The 21,051-nt window shown below is 40.3% G+C and overlaps 1 protein-coding gene across 1 annotated transcript in view; it reads right to left on the bottom strand.

The window, feature by feature from the left end:
• Positions 1-1,515: 1,515 nt before the first annotated feature.
• Positions 1,516-21,051, bottom strand: part of IGBP1 (immunoglobulin binding protein 1) — a 38,207-nt gene continuing 18,671 nt past the window's right edge. The window contains exon 6 of the mRNA XM_082864985.1: positions 1,516-1,926. Coding sequence (XP_082721111.1) covers positions 1,787-1,926 — 140 coding nt within the window. The 3' untranslated portion in view covers positions 1,516-1,786. The remainder of the gene's footprint in view (positions 1,927-21,051) is intronic.

Here is a 21,051-nt window from a genome sequence, read left to right as displayed (position 1 = left end):
AGTGGACAGACCATAGTCACTGAGCTCAGACGAAAATACTTATTCTTCAGCCTATTATAATGGCTGCCATTATTCATTTAATTCTCACAACAACCCTATGAAACAGCTCATCTATAAACATAGAGGAAACAGAGGAGCAGTTCAGAGAAGTTATATTGCCCAAGGTCACACAGCTTTCAACTCTTAAAGCCAGGATTCAAACCCACTTTGTCTAGTTTGCCTCTTAGATATCAGAATGTGAGGGGGCTTCATCAGGCTGGATCTTCTGGAAGGACCATCTTTAAGTAGACTCAGGCCAAGGGGATAACCCCAACCTGGCCCATTTGGGGAATGAGCTCAGGGTGGAGTTTCAAGGGCACGAAATAGGCCATTGCTAGAGGCAGCCTGGCAATAACTGGAAGAGAACTACAAATGAATGTTTGCTTCCCAAATCTGTGGGGAAGTTAATCTGTGCTCTACCAGTTTCAGGAGCTTATGTTGTGAGGGTACCATGAATCCTTTATTAAGCAGTATATATTTAGCAATAAATATATTATTGGTGGTCTTCTGTCATCTCCACTAAACATAACGTCCTACTCATCGTCTGACAGCCCTCCATTTACCACCCTACAAAGGAGAGGGATCTGAGTCTCCTTTTCAAACCCCTGTCCTAAGCTAGGCTGCAGAAGCTAGAATAGGAAGGCTGAGTCATCTTAAAAGAAAATGAAGTGTACCAAAGCCACATAGAACAAAAGTATGTTTTCTAGATCGTTTGTTTTAACACATGGCTGCTTTTCTAGGGTATCAACCCGGGAGCTGAGGACGTGTCTTCTCTTTACCGCAGAAAGTAGGTACCCTCCCTTGTCATCTGTGCTGTCTCCCCTCCTCCACTCCCAGTTATTGGCATGACTGCAGGTACCTTATTAACTAGCAAAATGACTGCCATGGCACACTGACCGCTTGGGACTGTGCCAGGTGTGGCACAGCATGGGCAAAGAGGGCCAAAATGGTCTTCCAGCAGCCCACTTAGGAGCTAGGCTACGGCCTGAGCTGCTCTTACCCTCAGGGTTCTAGGTAGTTCCAGAGTAAAGGCCCTGGCCTCAGATGCTCATACAAGGATGGCTCTCATAGTACCTTATCGGTTTCCTCATTTCTCATGGCTGAAGCAAGGAAGACTGGGTAGATAGGATTGTTCTGTTCATTTACAGCTATAATTCCTGAATAGAGCCGTGTGGCAGGGCAAGTCCTGGCTTTTGTGCTTGTCCCTTGTAAAGCAAGTGTTGGGTTAGTTCACAGCACTGGGGTAGAAAGGAGAAAGCAAGCTCCAGCCAGTCTGGGCAGCTCTGATGCTGGGTAACTCACTGCCCACATCAAAGGGAGATGACGAGGATCTCTCCATAAGCCCAGGGACCCACAGCTGACCCCCTCCCCTCACCCCCTGGAAGAAAGCAGCTGATACTCATATTTCTGCACAGGCTCACATGATAGAGGGGACCTTCATTTTTCAAAGAGAATTCATACAGCCATTGATTATACAGAACCATTTCTCAGTACTCTTTTATTTCCACTTAAGAAAAGTGGAATATACCATGATAGGATTATAATTCCAAGACAAGATTGTTGGCTCATCATGTAGGGTACAAATACACACTTAATTGACATTTTAATGAACGCAAAGCATGATTAATTAAGCATCTCTGCCTTCGTTGTACACGGCTGAAGCAGGAGCCCAGGGAGGGGAAGACTGCACAGCTTTCCTTGGTGGGGAAGACAGAAGCCCCTGTAGTCCTGTCTTGTTGTGGGGAGACTAACCCATGTTCTGTCGGTTGCCATAGCCCCTAGGATGGGTGTCCTTCCAGTCATCCCACTCCCGAGCTCTGTGGACTGCCTGTTCATCATCCTCTTCCTCCTGTTCCTGATCTTGTTGCTGAGCTGCTGTTTTGAACTCTGCCCAAGTGGAAAAATGAGAAAGCAGGGGTGAGGGAAAGAGCGACTGTCACGGGCCCCAGCTCCACTGAATACGACCACGTAACAAGAGAACAAGGAATATATACCTAGCTGCCTACCCTGGGGCCAGCAGAACTGGGGAGAGTACTTACTATTACTTAACAGGTGACATGTTAAATAATAGTAAGACAGGATCCTCTGAGTGGTTTTCACGAGAAGGCAAAAACATAAAAGTTGCCCCTCAAAATGAATTCTATTTTGGGAAAGAATTCTTGCTAAAATGGCCAACCCCTCACAACAGAAAACGAAAACACCAACTGACCAACAGAACCCCAGCAAACCAAAAACACTGAAGTGTTTCCATAGTATAGTGGTTATCACACTCGCCTGACAAAAACAGTGAAGTAAAAAATATTTATGATTTGTGATTTGCCAGGGAGGTGGGACTATAGGTGACTTCTCCTCCTTCATCCGTTTCCTTTATTACAGTTCTACAATTCTGTGTGTGTATAAAATTGGAAATCACGGGGCAGTTGAACCTACCAGAAAAGAATGTGTGTTATTTTGCACGTTTGGAACAGGGTCTGAGGTCCAAATGGCACTTGTCATGCAGTGTACCAAATACTAGGTCTCTTTTGCACGATTTTTTTTCTTTCCTTTGTGAGGTAAAGGAACATTGCCTAGCTACCTTGAATTTGCCCACGAGAAATACTCTCATTACCATGATAAAGAATGAAATATGTGGGGAATCTGACCTCTCCTTACAGCTTAGCAGTCTTGTGTTCTGTTTTTCTTTTTTTTTAAACCCTTTTACTGTGAAATAAAAGATACTGGAAATCACACAAAAATATATATAACTTAAAATTTGATAAGGAGGCTATACCTTTATAGCCTTCACTTGGGTCAAGATATAGATTTTCTGTACCCATCCCCAAAGCTTCTCCATGAGCATCTACCAAATGACACCCTGTGCTCACTGGCAGTTAATCCCCATTCCTTCCCTCCCTGGAAAGCACCAATCTACCTTCTATCTCTATAGAGTTGCCTATTCTGAACATTTCACATAAATGCAATCAAGTAACGTGTGGTCTTTTGTGTCTGACTTCTTTCACTTAGCATAATGCTTTTGAGGTTAGTCTTACCATTTTCAAATATTTTGATATATTTTTAATCTACAGGTTTCTTCTTCCATCCCTTTCTTTCCTTACAAGTTCTCTATTGAAGAGGCTGGGGCATTTGACCTGTAGTTTCCCCAAATCTGGATTTTGCCGACCGCATAGTCATGATGGAGTCCAACATGTTCTTCTGTATTTCTGCAGATTGGCAAGTGGACACAGAGCTTGATATGACTCAGGGTTGATCCCTTCTCATGAATACAGGTGGTGTTGTCCTCCCCCAGCAGGTGGCACATAGTATCTGTGTCTCATATGTTGTGATGTTAGCAGCTGCTGATGCTCAATGCCTAGATTCATTAATTTTCCCAGGATTTCAAAATGGTGATACTCTTTAACATTTCTTTTTTTATTAAGTAGAATGCTTTTATAAAGAGAGGCTTTCCCTCATCTACTACTATTTAGTCACCCAGGAAAAGAAAACAAGATTAATGCTTGATTCTTCTGCTTTAATTTACCATTTCTCAAGGTAATAAATTGGTTCCTTATCATCCTCTGAAATTGAACAATTTTTGTTTTAACTATAGTTATGAACTCATGGATTTAAACATATTTGATGGGTTTCAATGAATTGCAATGATTTCTAAAAAATATCCAAATAAGCTTTCTAACTTTAGTTTTAATTTACAGAAAAATTGAGAAGATAGTACAGAGTTCTTATACATCCGTACCCAATTTCCCTTATTGTTAACATCTTACATTACTATGGTTTGTGTGTCATAACTAATGAACCAATACTGATACATATATAACTAACAACTAAAGTTCATACTTTATTCAGATTTCCTTGGGTTTTACGTAATGTCCGTTTTTTTTGGTTCCAGGATCCCATCAAATATTCCATATTACATTAGTCCTCTGTCTCCTTTGTCTCCTCTTGGCTGTGAGAATTTCTTACTTTCCTTGTTTTTGATGACCTGGACAGTTTTAAGGGGGACTCATCAGGTATTTTGCAGAATATCCCTCAACCTGGGGTTGCCTCATATTTTTCTCATAATTAGACTAGGGTTATGACTTTTGGAAGAGAGTAACAGTGAAGTTTCCTCCTTATCACATCAAACCAAGGCTACACACCACCAACATGACATCACTGCTGATGTTAACTGGGATCACTTCAGGTAGTGTTTGTAGGGTTCCCAACTGCTCCCCCCTCCTTCTATACTATAGTCTTTGGAAGCAAGTAACTAAACATAGCCTACACTTAAGGGGTGAGGAGTTGTGCTGCACCTCCTTGAGACAGGTGTATACACACAAATTATTTAGAATTTTTCTGTAGGGGAGATTGGTCTCTTCGCCCCCATCTATTTATGTAATCATTTAGTTCTATCACTGTAGACTCACGGACACATTTTATTCCTTGTGTTATAATCCAATACTGTTATTTTCCTGCTCATATTCTTCCAGTTTTGGCCAGTAACAGTTCTTTCACAAGGCCCTGTGTCACATTAACATACCTCAATAGTTTTTTCTTTGCTGTTGTTGTTTTTTGAGTGCTTCTTTATTTTCTAGTACTACAAAATATTTCAGGTTCATCTTGTATATTCCCTGTCCAGCCCTAAAATTATCCATTTCTCTAAGGAGCCCTTTAATTGGAGAATAGTATTAGAAACCAAGATTTGGGCACTAGACGTGCTCGTTGCTACTGGCAATTATCCTTTTTCAAGCCAAACTGTCTCTGGCCAGTGGAAACGTCTTCAAAGTGGCTTGTGAGTCCTTTTGATATGACCATAGTAGTCTTTGAAAGCTTCTTTCCTATCCTTTATGACAAGATGTTCCAAGCTCATCTTATTTATTTCCTGCTGCAAGCTTGGAATTAGCTATTTCTCTAAGACATCCTGGTTTCTTTTAATGGGAATGGTATTTCAAGAACAGAACCTGGGTTACTAGGTGTGCTCATTGCTTCTGGGCTGGTCATTGTTTCTAAGCCTTTTCAGTGGATAAAGCAAAAGTGTGTGTGTGTGTGCGTGTATGTGTGTGTGTGTACTTTTCAATAAAATTTCTCATGAGTTCATATTCAGGACTACAGGGGTGTTTTGTTTCTAACTCAAATTCTTTTGAATTACATCTGTATTCTTCCACATTAAAAGTCTTAGCTCTCAAAGACAGAGGATGATGGAATTTGAATATCTCATAATTACTCAGTTAACATTATCTCACGTTACACAGTCCTGGAATAACACTAATACTGTTACCAATATAATTGCTGAGAACAGTTCTTTTTTTGCATATTCTTTCCCCATTTCTCCATTAAAAGTTACACTATATCTACATTACCAGAGCACTGGGCATATAAGCATTAATACTTTCTCTCTTTCAAATCTCATTTAGTCTTAGTTCTACAAGTAACTATATATTTAATGCTGACTGACAGTCCTTATATCAATGTCTCTCTCATCACTTTGGTTGTCTTAAGCTCATTCTCTAGCAAATTTCTCAGAAAGGGATCATGGGACGAATATTTCCTGAGTTCCTGCATGTTGATAAATACCTGTACCTTTTATACCTAAAAGCCACTTTTACCAGATATAATGTCCTTGGCTCACATTTTTCCCCTTGAGTATCTTAAATGTTACTCCATTTTCTTCTGGCATAAAGTGTTGGTGTCAAAAAGTTTGAAGATGATCTGATTTTCCTTCCTTTACAACCCACCTGCTGTTTTTGCTGAAGTATCCAAGGCATTTCTTTTTTTAAAAAAAGTCTAGTAATTTTATTAGAATGTGTCTTGCTGCTGGTCATTCTGGGTCAAAATTCGTAGGTACACGGTGTGCTTTTTAAAAGCAAATCTAAAGTTTCCTCAATATTAGTTTTTTTTAAAAAAATATCTTTATTGGAGTATAACTGCTTTACAATGTTGTGTGTTTCTGCTGTACAACAAAGTGAATCAGCTATATGTATACATATATCCCCATATCCCCTCCCTCTTGCATCTCCCTCCCACCCTCCCTATCCAACCCCTCTAGGTGGTCACAAAGCACTGAGCTGATCTCCCTGTGCTATGCGGCTGCTTCCCACTAGCCATCCATTTTACATTTGGTAGTGTATATATGTCCATGCCACTCTCTCACTTCGTCCCAGCTTACCCTTCCCCCTCCCCGTGTCCTCAAGTCCATTCTCTACATCTGCATCTTTATTCCTGCCCTGCCACTAGGTTCATCAGTACCGTTTTTTTTAGATTCCACATATGTGTGTTAGCATATGGTATTTGTTTTTCTCTTTCTGACTTACTTCACTCTGTATGACAGTCTCTAGGTCCATCCAATATTAGTTTTAAGCATTTTTTTCTTTTTCCTTGCTTCAGTATTCTTCTTCAGATAATCTTATTATCCATATGTCAGGTCTTCTTTGCTATCTTTCATATTTGTCACTTTTTCTAGAAATCTGTTCATCTTTGTTTCTTTTTGATTTAAAACATTTTCCTTTTTACTTTAGAAAGGCATTTTCTGTTATATTCACTCATGCTTGTTTTCTTCTAGTTTAGCTTTCATTTCTTTTCTTTTATTCAAACTGAAGTCTAATAGATTTACAATATTAGTTTCAGGTGTACAACATGTTGATTTAATATTTTATATATTATATTCCATTTAGAGTTATTATAAAATATTGGGAAAACAGTTGAAGAGTTAGAAGTGGAGATCACCTTCCTCCCCACAAATACATCAGAAATACATCTACATGTGGAACAGCTCCTACAGAACACCTACTGAATGCTGGCAGAAGACCTCAGACCTCCCAAAAGGCAAGAAACTCCCCACGTACCTGGGTAGGGCAAAAGAAAAAAGAAAAAACAGAGACAAAAGAATAGGGGTGGGACTGGCACCAGTGGGAGGGAGCTGTGAAGGAGGAAAGGTTTCCACACACTAGGAAGACCCTTCACTGGCGGAGACAGGGGTGGAGTGGGGGGAAGCTTCGGAGCCATGGAGGAGAGCGCAGCAACAGGGGTGCAGTGCGCAAAGCGGAGAGATTCCCGCACAGAGGATCAGTGCCGACCAGCACTCACCAGCCTGAGAGGCTTGTCTGCTCACCCGCCGGGGCGGGTGGGGGCTGGGAGCTGAGGCTCGGGCTTCGGAGGTCAGACCCCAGGGAGAGGACTGGGGTTGGCTGCGTGAACACAGCCCGAAGGGGCTAGTACGCCACAGCTAGCCGGAGGGAGTCCTAGCCGGAGGGAGTCCGGGAAAAAGTCTGGAACTGCCGAAGAGGCAAGAGACTTTTTCTTGCCTCTTTGTTTCACGGTGTGCGAGGAGAGGGGATTAAGAATGCTGCTTAAAGGAGCTCCAGAGATGGGCATGAGCCTGGGCTATCAGCACGAACTTCAGAGACTGGCATGAGACGCTAAGGCTGCTGCTGCAGCTACCAAGAAGCCTGTGTGCGAGCACAGGTCACTATCCACACCTCGCCCCCCGGAAGCCTGTGCAGCCCTCCACTGCCAGGGTGCCGTGATCCAGGGACAACTTCCCCAGGAGAACGCACAGCACGCCTCAGGCTGTTGCAATGTCACGCCAGCCTCTGCCGACGCAGGCTCGCCCAGCATCCATACCCCTCCCTCCCCCGGGCCTGAGTGAGCCACAGCCCCTGAATCGGCTGCTCCTGTAACCCTGTCCTGTCTGGGCAGGAACAGATGCCCTCAGGTGACCTACACGCAGAGGCGGGGTCAAATCCAAAGCTGAACCCCAGGAGCTGAGCAAACAAAGAAGAGAAAGGGAAATCTCTCCCAGCAGCCTCAGGAGCAGCGGATTAAATCTCCACAATCAACTTGATGTACGTTGCATCTGTGGAATACCTGAAGAGACATCGAATCATCCCAAAATTGAGGCGGTGGACTTTGGGAGCAATGATATATACATACTTTTCCTTTTTCTCTTTTTGTGAGTGTGTATGTGTATGCTTCCGTGTGTGATTTTGTCTGTATAGCTTTGCTTTTACCATTTGTCCTAGGGTTCTGTCTGTCCGTTTTTCTGGGGTTTTTTTAGTATAGCTTTTAGTGCTTGTTATCATTGGTGGACTTGTTTTTTGGTTTGGCTGCTCTCTTCCTTTCTTTTTTTTTTACTACTTTTTAAAATTAAAAAATTTTTTAATAATTATTTTTTATTTTAATAACTTTATTTTATTTTTTCTTTCTTCCTTTCTTTCTCCTATTTATTCTAAGCCGTGTGGATGACAGGGTCGTGGTGCTCCAGCCGGGCATCAGGCCAGTGCCTCTCAGGTGGGAGAGCCGAGTTCAGGACACTGGTCCACCAGAGACCTCCCAGCTCCACATAATATCAAATGGCGAAAATCTCCAAGAGATCTCCATCTCAACGCCAACACCCAGCTCCACTCAACGACCAGCAAGCTACAGCGCTGGACCCCTATGCCAAACAACTAGCAAGACAGGAACACAGCCCCATCCATTAGCAGAGAGGCTGCCTAAAATCATAATAAGGCCACAGGCATCCCAAAACACACCACCGGACGTGGTCCTGCCCACCAGAAAGACAAGATCCAGCCTCATGCACCAGAACACAGGCACTAGTCCCCTCCACCAGGAAGCCTACACAACCGACTGAACCAACCTTACCCACAGGGAGCAAATACCAAAAACAACGGGAACTAAGAACCTGCAGCCTGCGAAAAGGAGACACCAAACACAGTAAGTTAAGCAAAATGAGAAGACAGAGAAACACACAGCAGATGAAGGAACAAGGTAAAAACCCATCAGACCAAACAAATGAAGAGGAAATAGGCAGTCTACCTGAAAAAGAATTCAGAGTAATGAAAGTAAAGATGATCCAAAATCTTGGAAATAGAAGGGAGAAAATACAAGAAACATTTAACTAGGACCTAGAAGAACTAAAGAGCAAAGAAACAATAATGAACAACACAATAAATGAAATTAAAAACTCTCTAGAAGGAATCAATAGCAGAATAACTGAGGCAGAAGAATGGATAAGTGACCTGGAAGATAAAATAGTGGAAATAACTACTGCAGAGCAGAATAAAGAAAAAAGAACGAAAAGAACTGAGGACAGTCTCAGAGACCTCTGGGACAACATTAAACGCACCAACATTCGAATTACAGGGGTTCCAGAAGAAGAGAAGAGAAAAAGAAAGGGACTGAGAAAATATTTGAAGAGATTAAAGTTGAAAACTACCCTAATATGGGAAAGGAAATAGTTAATCAAGTCCAGGAAGCACAGAGAATCCCATACAGGATAATTCCAAGGAGAAACACGCCAACACACATAGTTATCAAACTATCAAAAATTAAATACAAAGAAAACATATTAAAAGCAGCAAGGGAAAAACAACAAATAACATACAAAGGAATCCCCATAAGGTTACAGGTGATCTTTCAGCAGAAACTCTGCAAGCAAGAAGGGAGTTGCAGGACATATTTAAAGTGCTGAAAGGGAAAAACCTGCAACCAAGATTACTCTACCCAGCAAGGATCTCATTCAGATTCGACGGAGAAATTAAAATTTTACAGACAAGTAAAAGCTGAGAGAGTTCAGCACCACCAAACCAGCTTTACAACAAATACTAAAGGAACTTCTCTAGGCAGGAAACACAAGAGAAGGAAAAGACCTACAATAACAAACCCCAAACAATTAAGAAAACGGTAATAGGAACATACATATCAATAATTACCTTAAATGTAAATGGATTAAATGCTCCAACGAAAAGACATAGACTGGCTGAATGGATACAAAACCAAGACCCATATATATGCTGTCTATAAGAGACCCCCTTCAGACCTAGGGACACATACAGACTGAAAGTAAGGGGATGGAAAACGATATTCCATGCAAATGGAAATCAAAAGAAAGCCGGTGTAGCAATTCTCATATCAGACAAAATAGACTTTAAAACAAAGACTATTACAAGAGACAAAGAAGGACACTACATAATGATCAAGGGATCAATCCAAGAAGAAGATATAACAACTGTAAATATTTATGCACCCAACATAGGAGCACCTCAATATATAAGGCAAATGCTAATAGTCATAAAAGGGGAAATAGACAGTAACACAATCATAGTAGGGGACTTTAACACCCCACTTTCACCAATGGACAGATCATCCAAAATGAAAATAAATAAGAAAACACAAGCTTTAAATGATACATTAAACAAGATGGACTTAATTGATATTTATAACACATTCCTTCCAAAAACAACAGATACACTTTCTTCTCAAGTGTATTGGAACATTCTCCAGAATAGATCATATCTTGGGTCACAAACCAAACCCTGGTACATTTAAGAAAATGGAAATCATATCAAGTATGGTTTCTGACCACAACGTTATGAAACGAGATATGAATTACAGGAAAAATATTGTAAAATACACAAACATGTGGAGGCTAAACAATACACTACTTAATAACCAAGAGATCAGGGAAGAAATTAAAGAGGAAATCAAAAAATACCTAGAAACAAATGACAATGAAAACACTACGACCCAAAACCTATGGGATGTAGCAAAAGCAGTTCCAAGAGCGAAGTTTATAGCAGTACAGTCCTACCTTATAAAACAAGAAACATCTCAAATAAACAACCTAAACTTACACCTAAAGCAATTAGAGAAAGAAGAACAAAAAAACCCCAAAGTTAGCAGAAGGAAAGAAATCATAAAGATCAGATGAGAAATAAATGGAAAAGAAATGAAGGAAATGATAGCAAAGATCAATAAAACTAAAAGCTGGTTCTTTGAGAAGACAAACAAAATTGATAAACCATTAGCCAGACTCATCAAGAAAAAAAGGAAGGAGACTCAAATCAATAGAATTAGAAAAGAAAAAGGAGAAAAAACTGACACTGCAGGAATACAAAGGATCATGAGAAATTACTACAAGCAACTATATGCCAATAAAATGGACAACCTGGAAGAAATGGACAAATTGTTAGAAAAGTACAACCTTCCGCGACTGAACCAGGAAGAAACAGAAAATATAAACAGACCGATCACAAGCACTGAAATTGAGACTGTGATTAAAAACCTTCAAACAAACAAAAGCCCAGGACCACATGGCTTCACAGGCGAATTCCATCACACATTTACAGAAGAGCTAACACCTATCCTTCTCAAACTCTTGCAAACTATAGCAGAGAGAGGAACACCCCCAAACTCATTCTATGAGGCCACCATCACGCTGATACCAAAACCAGACAAAGATGTCACAAAGAAAGGAAACTACAGGCCAATATCACTGATGAACCTAGATACAAAAATCCTCAACAAAATACTAGCAAACGGAATCCAACAGCACGTTAAAAGGATCATACACCATGATCAAGTTGGGTTTGTCCCAGGAATGCAAGGATTCTTCAATATATGCAAATCAATCAATGTGATACACCATATTAAAAAATTGAAGAATAAAAAACATATGATCATCTCACTAGATGCAGAAAAAGCTTTTGACAAAATTCAACACCCACTTATGATAAAAACCCTGCAGAAAGTAGGCATAGAGAGAACTTACCTCAACATAATAAAGGCCATATATGACAAACCCACAGCCAACATCGTCCTCAATGGTGAAAAACTGAAACCATTTCCACTATGATCAGGAAGAAGACAAGGTTGCCCACTCTCACCACTATTATTCAACATTGTTTTGGAAGTATTAGCCCCAGCAATCAGAGAAGAAAAAGAAATAAAAGGAATCCAAATCAGAAAAGAAGAAGTAAAGCTGTCACTGCAGATGACATGATATTATACATAGAGAATTCTAAAGATGCTACCAGAAAACTACTAGAGCTAATCAATGAATTTGGTAAAGCTGCAGGATACAAAATTAATGCAGAGAAATCTCTTGCATTTCTATACACGAATGATGAAAAATCTGAAAGTGAAATTAAGAAAACACTCCCATTTACCATGGCAACAAAAAGAATAAAATACCTAGGAATAAACCTACCTAAGGAGACAAAAGACCTGTATGCAGAAAACTATAAGACACTGATGAAAGGCATTAAAGATGATACAAATAGATGGAGAGATATACCATGTTCTTGGATTGGAAGAATCAACATTGTGAAAATGACTCTACTGCCCAAAGCAATCTACAGATTCAGTGCAATCCCTATCAAACTACCACTGGCATTTTTCACAGAACTAGAACAAAAAAATTCACAATTTGTATGGAAACACAAAAGACCCCGAATAGCCAAAGCAATCTTGAGAAAGAAAAACGGAGCTGGAGGAATCAGGCTCCCTGACTTCAGATTAGACTACAAAGCTACAGTAATCAAGACAGTATGGTACAGGCACAAACACAGAAATACAGATCAATGGAACAGGACAGAAAGCCCAGAGATAAACCCATGCACATAGGTCACCTTATTTTTGATAAAGGAGGCAAGAATATACAATGGAGAAAAGACAGCCTCTTCAACAAGTGGTGCTGGAAAAACTGGACAGCTACATGTAAAAGAATGAAATTCGAACAATCCCTAACACCATACACAAAAATAAACTCAAAATGGATAAAAGACCTAAATGTAAGGCCAAACACTATAAAACTGTTAGAGGAAAATATAGGAAGAACACTGTATGACATACAGCACAACAAGATCCTTTTTAACCCACCTCTTACAGAAATGGAAATAAAAACAAAAATAAAATAAATGGGACCTAATGAAAGTTAAAATCTTTTGCACAGCAAAGGAAACCATAAACAAGACGAAAAGACAACCGTCAGAATGGGAGAAAATATTTGCAAATGAAGCAAATGACAAAGGATTAATCTCCAAAATTTAATAGCAGCTCAATATCAAAAAAACAAACAACCCAGGCTTCCCTGGTGGTGCAGTGGTTGAGAATGTGCCTGCCAATGCAGGGGACATGGGTTCGAACCCTGGTCTGGGAAGATCCCACATGCCGCGGAGCAACTAGGCCCATGAGCCACAACTACTGAGCCTGCACGTCTGGAGCTTGTGCTCCGCAACAAGAGAGGCTGCAACTGTGAGAGGCATGCACACCGCGATGAAGAGTGGCCCCCGCTCGCTGCAACTAGAGAAAGCCCTTGCACAGAAACGAAGACCCAACACAGCCATAAATTAATTAATTTAAAAAATTTCTATCACAATTATACATATTAAAAACAAACAAAAACAACCAAACAACCCAATCCAAAAATGGGCAGAAGATGTAAATACAGTTCTCCAAAGAAGATATACAGTTTGCCAACAAACACATGAAAGAATGCTCAACATTGTTAATCATTAGAGAAATGCAAATCAAAACTACAATGAGAAAAAAAAAAAAAAAAAAAAAACTACAATGAGATATCACCTCACAGCGGTCAGAATGGCCATCATCAAAAAATCTACAAACAATAAATGCTGGAGAGGGTGTGCAGAAAAGGGAACCCTCTTGCACTGTTGGTGGGAATGTAAATTGATACAGCCACTATGGAGAACAGTATGGAGGTTCCTTAAAAAACTAAAAATAGAACTACCATACAACCCAGCAATCCCACTACTGGGCATATACCCTGAGAAAACCATAATTCAAAGAGTCATGTACCACAATGTTCACTGCAGCTCTATTTACAATAGCCAGGACATGGAAGTAACCTAAGTGTCCATTGACAGATGAATGGATAAAGAAGATGTGGCACATATATACAATGGAATATTACTCAGCCATAAAAAGAAACAAAACTGAGTTATTTGTAGTGAGGTGGATGGACCTAGAGTCTGTCATACAGAGTGAAGTAAGTCAGAAAGAGAAAAACAAATACCATATGCTAACACATATATATGGAATCTAAAAAAAAAAAAAAGTCATGAAGAACCTAGGGGCAGGATGGGAATAAAGACACAGACCTACTAGAGAATGGACTTGAGGACATGGGGAGGGGGAAGGGTAAGCTGGGACAAAGTGAGAGAGTGGCATGGACATATATACACTACCAAACATAAAATAGATAGCTAGTGGGAAGCAGCCGCATAGCACAGGGAGATCAGCTCGGTGATTTGTGACCACCTAGAGGAGTGGGATAGGGAGGGTGGGAGGGAGGGAGATGCAAGAGGGAAGAGATATGGGGACATATGTATAACTGATTTACTTTGTTATAAAGCAGAAACTAACACACCACTGTAAAGCAATTATACTCCAATAAAGATGTTAAAAAAATGGCTATATTCCCTGTGCTGTACAATGTATCTTTGTAGCTTATTCATTTTATACATAGTAGCTAGTACCTCTTAATCTCCTATCATCTTGCCCTTCCCTCCCTTTTTTCTCCTCACTGGTATCCACTAGTTTGTCCTCTATATCTGTGAGTCTGGTTCTGTTTTGTTATACTTTTATTAGATTATTTTTTAGATTCCACATATCAATGGTATCATACAGTATTTTTCTTTCTCTGACTTATTTCACTAAGCATTAATACCCTCTAGGGGCCATCCATGTTGTTGAAAATGGCAGAGTTTCAGTCTTTTTAGGGCTAATACTCCACTGTATATATATACACCACATCTTCTATATCTTTTCATCTACTGATGGACACCTTTGGTTGCTTCCATATACTGGCTAATGTAAACAATGATTCTATGAACACTGGGGTGCATGTATCTTTTTGAATTAGCGTTTCCATTTTCTTTGGATAAAAACCCAGGGGTAGGGGCTTCCCTGGTGGCACAATGGTTGGGAGTCCACCTGCCGATGCGGAGGACGCGGGTTTGTGCCCCGGTCCGGGAGAATCCCACATGCTGCAGAGCAGCTGGGCCCGTGAGCCATGGCCGCGGGGCCTGCATGTCCAGAGCCTGTGCTCCGCAGTGGGAGGGGCCGCAGCAGTGAGAAGCCCGTGTACCGCAAAAAACCCCCCCAGGGATAGAATTGCTGGATCATATGGTAGTTCTATTTCAATTTTTTGACAAACTGCCACACTGCCTTCCATAGTAGCTACGCCAATTTATATTCCCACCGTGTACTAGGGTTCCCATTTCTATACATCCTCGCCAACATTTGTTGTTTGTAGACTTCTTGATGATAGCCATTCTGACAGGTGTGAGGTATTATCTCATTATGGTTTTGATTTGCATTTCTCTGATGATTAGCAATGTTGAGCCTCTTTTCATGTTCCTGTTGGCCATCTGTATATCTTCTTTGGAAAGATGTCTACTCAGGTTGTCTGCCCATTTTTAAGTTTTCTTTGTTTGAGTTATATGAGCTATCTATATATTTTGGATATTAACCCCTTATTGGGCATATCATTTGCAAAATATTTTCTCCCATTCTGTAGGTTGTCTTTTCATTTTGCTGTTGGTTTCCTTTGCTGTGCAAAAGTTTTTAAGTTTAATTAGGTCCCATTTGTTTACTTTTGCTTTTGTTTCCTTTGTCTGAGACAGATCCATAAAAATATTGCTACGATTTATGTCAAAGAGCATTCTGCCTTAGCCTTCATCTCTATTTTTTTATTTTTATTTTTTGACCACACCACATGGCATGTGGGATCTTAATTCCCCAACCAGGGATCGAACCTGCGCTCACTGCAGTGGAAGCATGGAGTCTTAACCACTGGACTGCCAGGGAAGTCCCAGCCTTGCTTTCTTTTTTAATTTACTTGGCTTCATTGGATTTTAGTTGTGGCACGCAGGCTCTTTGTTGCGGCACGTGGGCTGTCTAGTTGTGGCTCATGGGCTCTAGAGTGCATGGGCTTAGTTGCCCCACGGCATGTGGGATCTTAGTCCCCCAACCAGAGATTGAACTCGCATCCCCTGCACTGGAAGGCGGATTCTTAACCACTGACCACCAGGGAAGTCCCTCAGCCTTCATTCCTAAAGTGATTCTTTCTTCTTACTTCCCCCAAGTTGTCACTACATTTCTGAGTTTTTCTAATCCTGCTTTGTATTGTTCTTCCATGTCTTATTTAATTTTCTTAATGTCTTCCAACTCACTTTTAAACAGTATATTTTAAATTTGTTGTTTTTTGAGTGTGTCTTTCTGGAATGTTTTTTCCCCCCTTTTTCTCTCTTTTTTTTAAATTGAAGTATAGTTGGTTTACAATACTGTGTTAGTTTCAGGTGTACAGCAAAGTGATTCAGTTATATACATATATTTTTTCAGTTTATATCCTTTATATCACTTACATGTGGCGTCTAAAAAATAATACAAATGAATCTATATACAAAACAGAAACTGACTCACAGACATAAAAAACAAATTTATGGTTACCAAAGCAGAGAGGGAGGGAGGGAGGGAGGGAGGGACAAATTAGGAGTATGGGATTAACAGATACAAACTACTATACATAAAATAGATAAGCAACATGGAATGCTTTTGATTCTCTCCTTTTTCTCCTTATAATAATTTTGTGTGGGATCTGACCTTGATTAATTTTCCATTCATTTTTCTCACAGCTTTATTGAGATATTTTTCACATACCATAAAATTTACCCATTCAAAATGTACAATTCAGTGGTTTTTAGTATATTCAGAACTGTGCAACCATCATCACAATCTGTTGCTCATTCTTATGTGTACTAAGCTTTCCTGAACTTTTAGAAAGAAGTATGGTTCAGGGTGGCTTTTCTAACTTCACAGAGGCTCCCTTTCTTCTGTTTTTATGTATGTTAAAGGAATAGGATGACTTGCTTGATGAGAGTTCTTGGTTCTGGTCCTCTATCCCATTCTTATCTAGACCTTTTCTTTCCTTATTCTTTATTGTCCCTGTTCTGCTCAATTTGAATTCTGTTCTCAGCAATTTCTCCTCAGTGTGGGACCGTGTATGAGTAAGGAGATCTGGTGGCTCATTTTCAGGAGTTCATTAAGGGTTAGCCTGCTCCATCCCTTTCAGACCTTCTGACCACAGGTTCCCTGTATTCAGTTTTTATTGGAGGGAAAAACTCCCCATTTCAACTAATGTTCTTAAACTGAACTGCCACACTTTTATTTTTTTCATTAAAAATGTTTAATTGAAGTATAGTTGATTTACAATATATTTGTTTCAGATGTACAACATAGTGATTCTATATTTGTATCAATTATGTGCCATACAAAGTTATTATAATATTATTGACTATATTCCCTGTGCTGTGCATTACATCCCTGTGACCCATTTATTTTATAACTGGTAATTTGTATCTCTTAATCTCCTTCACCTATTTCACCCATCCTCCCATTCTCTCAACCACTAGTTTGTTCTCTGTATCTATGAGTCTGTTTCTGGGTTGTTTAGGACTCATTTATTTTGTTTTTTTGTTTGTTTGCTTGTATTTTGCAGTACACGGGCCTCTCCTGTTGCGGAGCACAGGCTCCAGATGCGCAGGCTCAGCGGCCATGGCTCACGGGCCCAGCCGCTCCGCGGCATGTGGGATCTTCCCGGACCGGGGCACAAACCCGTGTCCCCTGCATCGGCAGGCGGACTCTCAACCACTGCGCCACCAGGGAAGCCTGGGACTCATTTGTTTTATCTTTCTCTGTCTGACTTATTCACTTAGCATAATACCCTCCAGGTCCATCCATGTTGTCACAGATTGCAAGATTTCATTCTTTTTTATGGGTTAGTGGTGTTGGGAAAACTGGATAGCTACAAGTAAAAGAATGAAACTAGACCATTTTCTCACATCATTTACAAAAATAAACTCAAAATGAATTAAAGACTTAAATGTAAGACCTGAAACCATAAAACACCTAGAAGAAAACACAGGCAGTATGCTCTCTGAAACTGGTCTTAGCAATATTTTTTTGATCTGTCTCCTCAGGCAACGGGCAACAAAACCAAAAATAAACAAACAGAACCATATGAAGCTAAAACACTTTTGCACAGCAAAGGGAACCACCAGCAAAACAAAAAGGCAACTTAACTGAATAGGAGAAGATATTTGCAAATAATATGTCTGTTAAGGGGTTAATATCCAAAATATATAAAGAACTCATACAACTCAGTACAAACAATCTGAATAAGAAATGGGCAGAAGACCTGAATAGACATTTTTCCGAAGAAGACATAGAGATGGCCAACAGGTACATGAAAAGGTACTCAACATCACTATCATAAGGGAAATGTAAATCAAAACCACCTCAAATGCAATGAGATACCACCTCACACTTGTCAGAATGCCACGCTTTTTAGTGAATACCTGTTTGCTGTTTTGGAATTCTCCTGTTTGTCAGGTCTTTTGCATGGTCTGTCAACTCCTTCTGCTTTCTCCTACACAGATGTCCATTCCTTGTTGATCTTGTGGCTATGAATGATTTGCCCTTAACTGTTTTTATTTTGAGTTTCATGGGGATACACTGTCACTTAGTTTTGCTGTAAATATTACCCATGAATTTTTTCTTTTGTCTTTTTACTGAAATGTAACATACATGCAGAAAAATACACAGACACAGTATAGCTCAGTCAATTTTCACATCTGAACACATCCATGTAATCGGTACCCAGATTAAGATACAAAACATTACTAACTCTTCAGAAGTCCCCCTCAGGTCCAGTTCCATTCATGATCTCCCACTAAGGGTGAGCACCATACTGGCTTTTAACCAGCATATACAAGTTTCAGCCATGTCTGAACTTTATTCTCTTTTGTGTCTGACTTTTTTTACTCAAATTATGTTTGTAAAACTTAGCTATATTTGTTACTTATAAGTAAAGAACTATAGTCTGTTTAACCTTATTGCTAAATAGAATTTCACTGTGTGAATATGCCAAAATTTATTTATCCATTCTACTATGTATGGGCATTTAAGTAGTGTTCAGTTTGGGGTATTACAAATAATGCTGCTATGAGCATTCTTGTACGAGCCTTTTGAGGAAATATGGTCTCATTCCCCTTAGGTATACACGTGGGAGTGAAACTGCCAGGTTATGAGGGTATACATATGTTTGACTTTTGTGCAACATTACGACCACCAACCCCCCCGAGGTTCTCCATCTTTATTGTTTCCTTTCTTCCATATACTTTAAGCTTATTTTGTTCTTGTTTTCTCCAACTTCTTAAGTTAGTACCTTAGTAACTGATTTTACCTTTCTTTTTTCTAATATAACTACTGAAAGTTATACCTTTCTCTCTCAGCACTGCTTTAGTTGTATCCCACAAGTTTTAATGTATTTCATTATCATTCAGTTAAAAATACTTCTTAATTTTCTTTGTGATTTCTTCTTTGACTGATGGGTTATTTATAAGTATGTTGTTTAATTTGAAAATATTTAGGGACTTCCTATGTCATTGATTGCTAACTGAATTAGGTTGTGGTCAGAGAACATAGTGCAATTTCAATCTTTGAAAGTTTATGGAGGGACTTCCCTGGTGGTCCAGTGGTTAAGAATCTGCCTTCCAATGCAGGTGACAAGAGTTCAATCCCTGGTTGGGGAAATAAGAACCCTCCTGCCACGGGGCAACTAAGCTTGTGCGCCAGAACTCCTGAGCCCGCGTGCTCTAGAGCCCATGTGCCACAACTAGAGAGAAGCCCACGCGCTGCAATGAAGAGCCCACACGCCGCAACGAAAGATCTCGCGTGCCGCGACGAAGATCCCACGTGCCACAACTAAGACCCAATGCAGCCAAATTAACTAATTAATTTTAAAAATAAATTAATTAGGGCTTCCCTGGTGGCACAGTGGTTGAGAGTCTGCCTGCCGATGCAGGGGACACGGGTTTGTGCCCCGGTCCGGGAAGATCCCACATGCCGCGGATCGGCTGGGCCTGTGAGCCATGGCCCCTGAGCCTGCGCTCCGCAACGGGAGAGGCCACAACAGTGAGAGGCCCGCGTACCGGAAAAAAAAAATAAATTAATTAATTAATTTAAAAAAGAAAGTTTATGGACACTTATTTGGTGGCCCAGAATATGGTCTAAGTTAGTGAACGTACCATGTGCATTTGAAAAAAGGTGTATTTTGCAGCTATTGGATATATTTTTCTATAAATGTCAAACAGGTTAAGGTGGCTGCGAGTTTTCTCCAGATCTTTTATGTCCTTACTGATTTTCTGTCCAGAAATTCTTTCAGTTACTGAAAGAGAAGTATGAAAATCTCTAACTATGGCTATAGATTTCTCTATTTCTCCATTTAATTGTCAATTTTTTCTTCATGTAATTTGAAGGTTGTTATTAGTCACAAACATGTTTATGATTGCTATGTCCTCCAGATAAACTGCCCCTTTTATCAGCACTAAATGTCCTTTTGAAAGTCCAGTAACACCTTTTGTCTTGAAGTCTACTTTATCTGACATTATATAGCTACTGCAGCTTTCTTATGTTTACTGTTAGCATGGTATATTTAAAAAATCTTTTTACATTCCACCAATCTGTACCTTTATATTTAAATGCATCTCTTGATAGGAGATCAAGAGGGTGGTGTAAGAAGATGTGGAGTTCACCTCTCCCCATGAACACATCAAAAATATTATCAACGTGTGGAACAATTCTCACCAAAAACTAACTGGAAATTGGCAGAAAGACTCCTGTACAACCAAGGTTGTAAGAAAGATACACAGAAGTCCACAGAGAAGTCTGGGCTCCACTCATGAGTACTGTGTGGGTAGACTGCCCCCAGGTAGGGTAGAGAAACCAGTAGCCTGCTGTCCTAGGCTACTGGTTTCATGCAACAGCCATGCTGTGCTCTTTCAGCCAGAGCTGAAAGAATGTTCTAGCCCTGCTCACTTCATGCCACAAGCATGACACTGGGTCTAAGGTGGCCAGGACCTGGGAAGAGACTTGACCTTGAGAGGGAGAGGTGACCCAGCTCTGGGGTGGAGCCCAGGTGGGGCAGCAGTGGTGACCATTGCTGGAATTTACTCAAGAGGTGCCCCAGAAGCAGCCCAGACTTCTGATGGCAGCAGAGCTGCTGGGTTTCCCACAGCCGCTTTGCTGAGTGTGTACCCTAGCCCAAGCTGAATGTTCTGGCCCTGCTCACTCCATGCCACAGTGTGACACTACAAAAAAAGGAAATTACAGGCCAGTATATTTGATGAATATAAATGCAAAAATCCTCAACAAAATATTAGCAAACCAAATCTAAAA

This window comes from Leucopleurus acutus (assembly GCF_964270905.1).
Source record: "Leucopleurus acutus genome assembly, chromosome: X".
Classification (NCBI taxonomy): Eukaryota; Metazoa; Chordata; class Mammalia; order Artiodactyla; family Delphinidae; genus Leucopleurus; species Leucopleurus acutus.
Note: the sequence above shows the minus strand (reverse complement) of the source record. Positions and strands in the feature narration are given on the sequence as shown.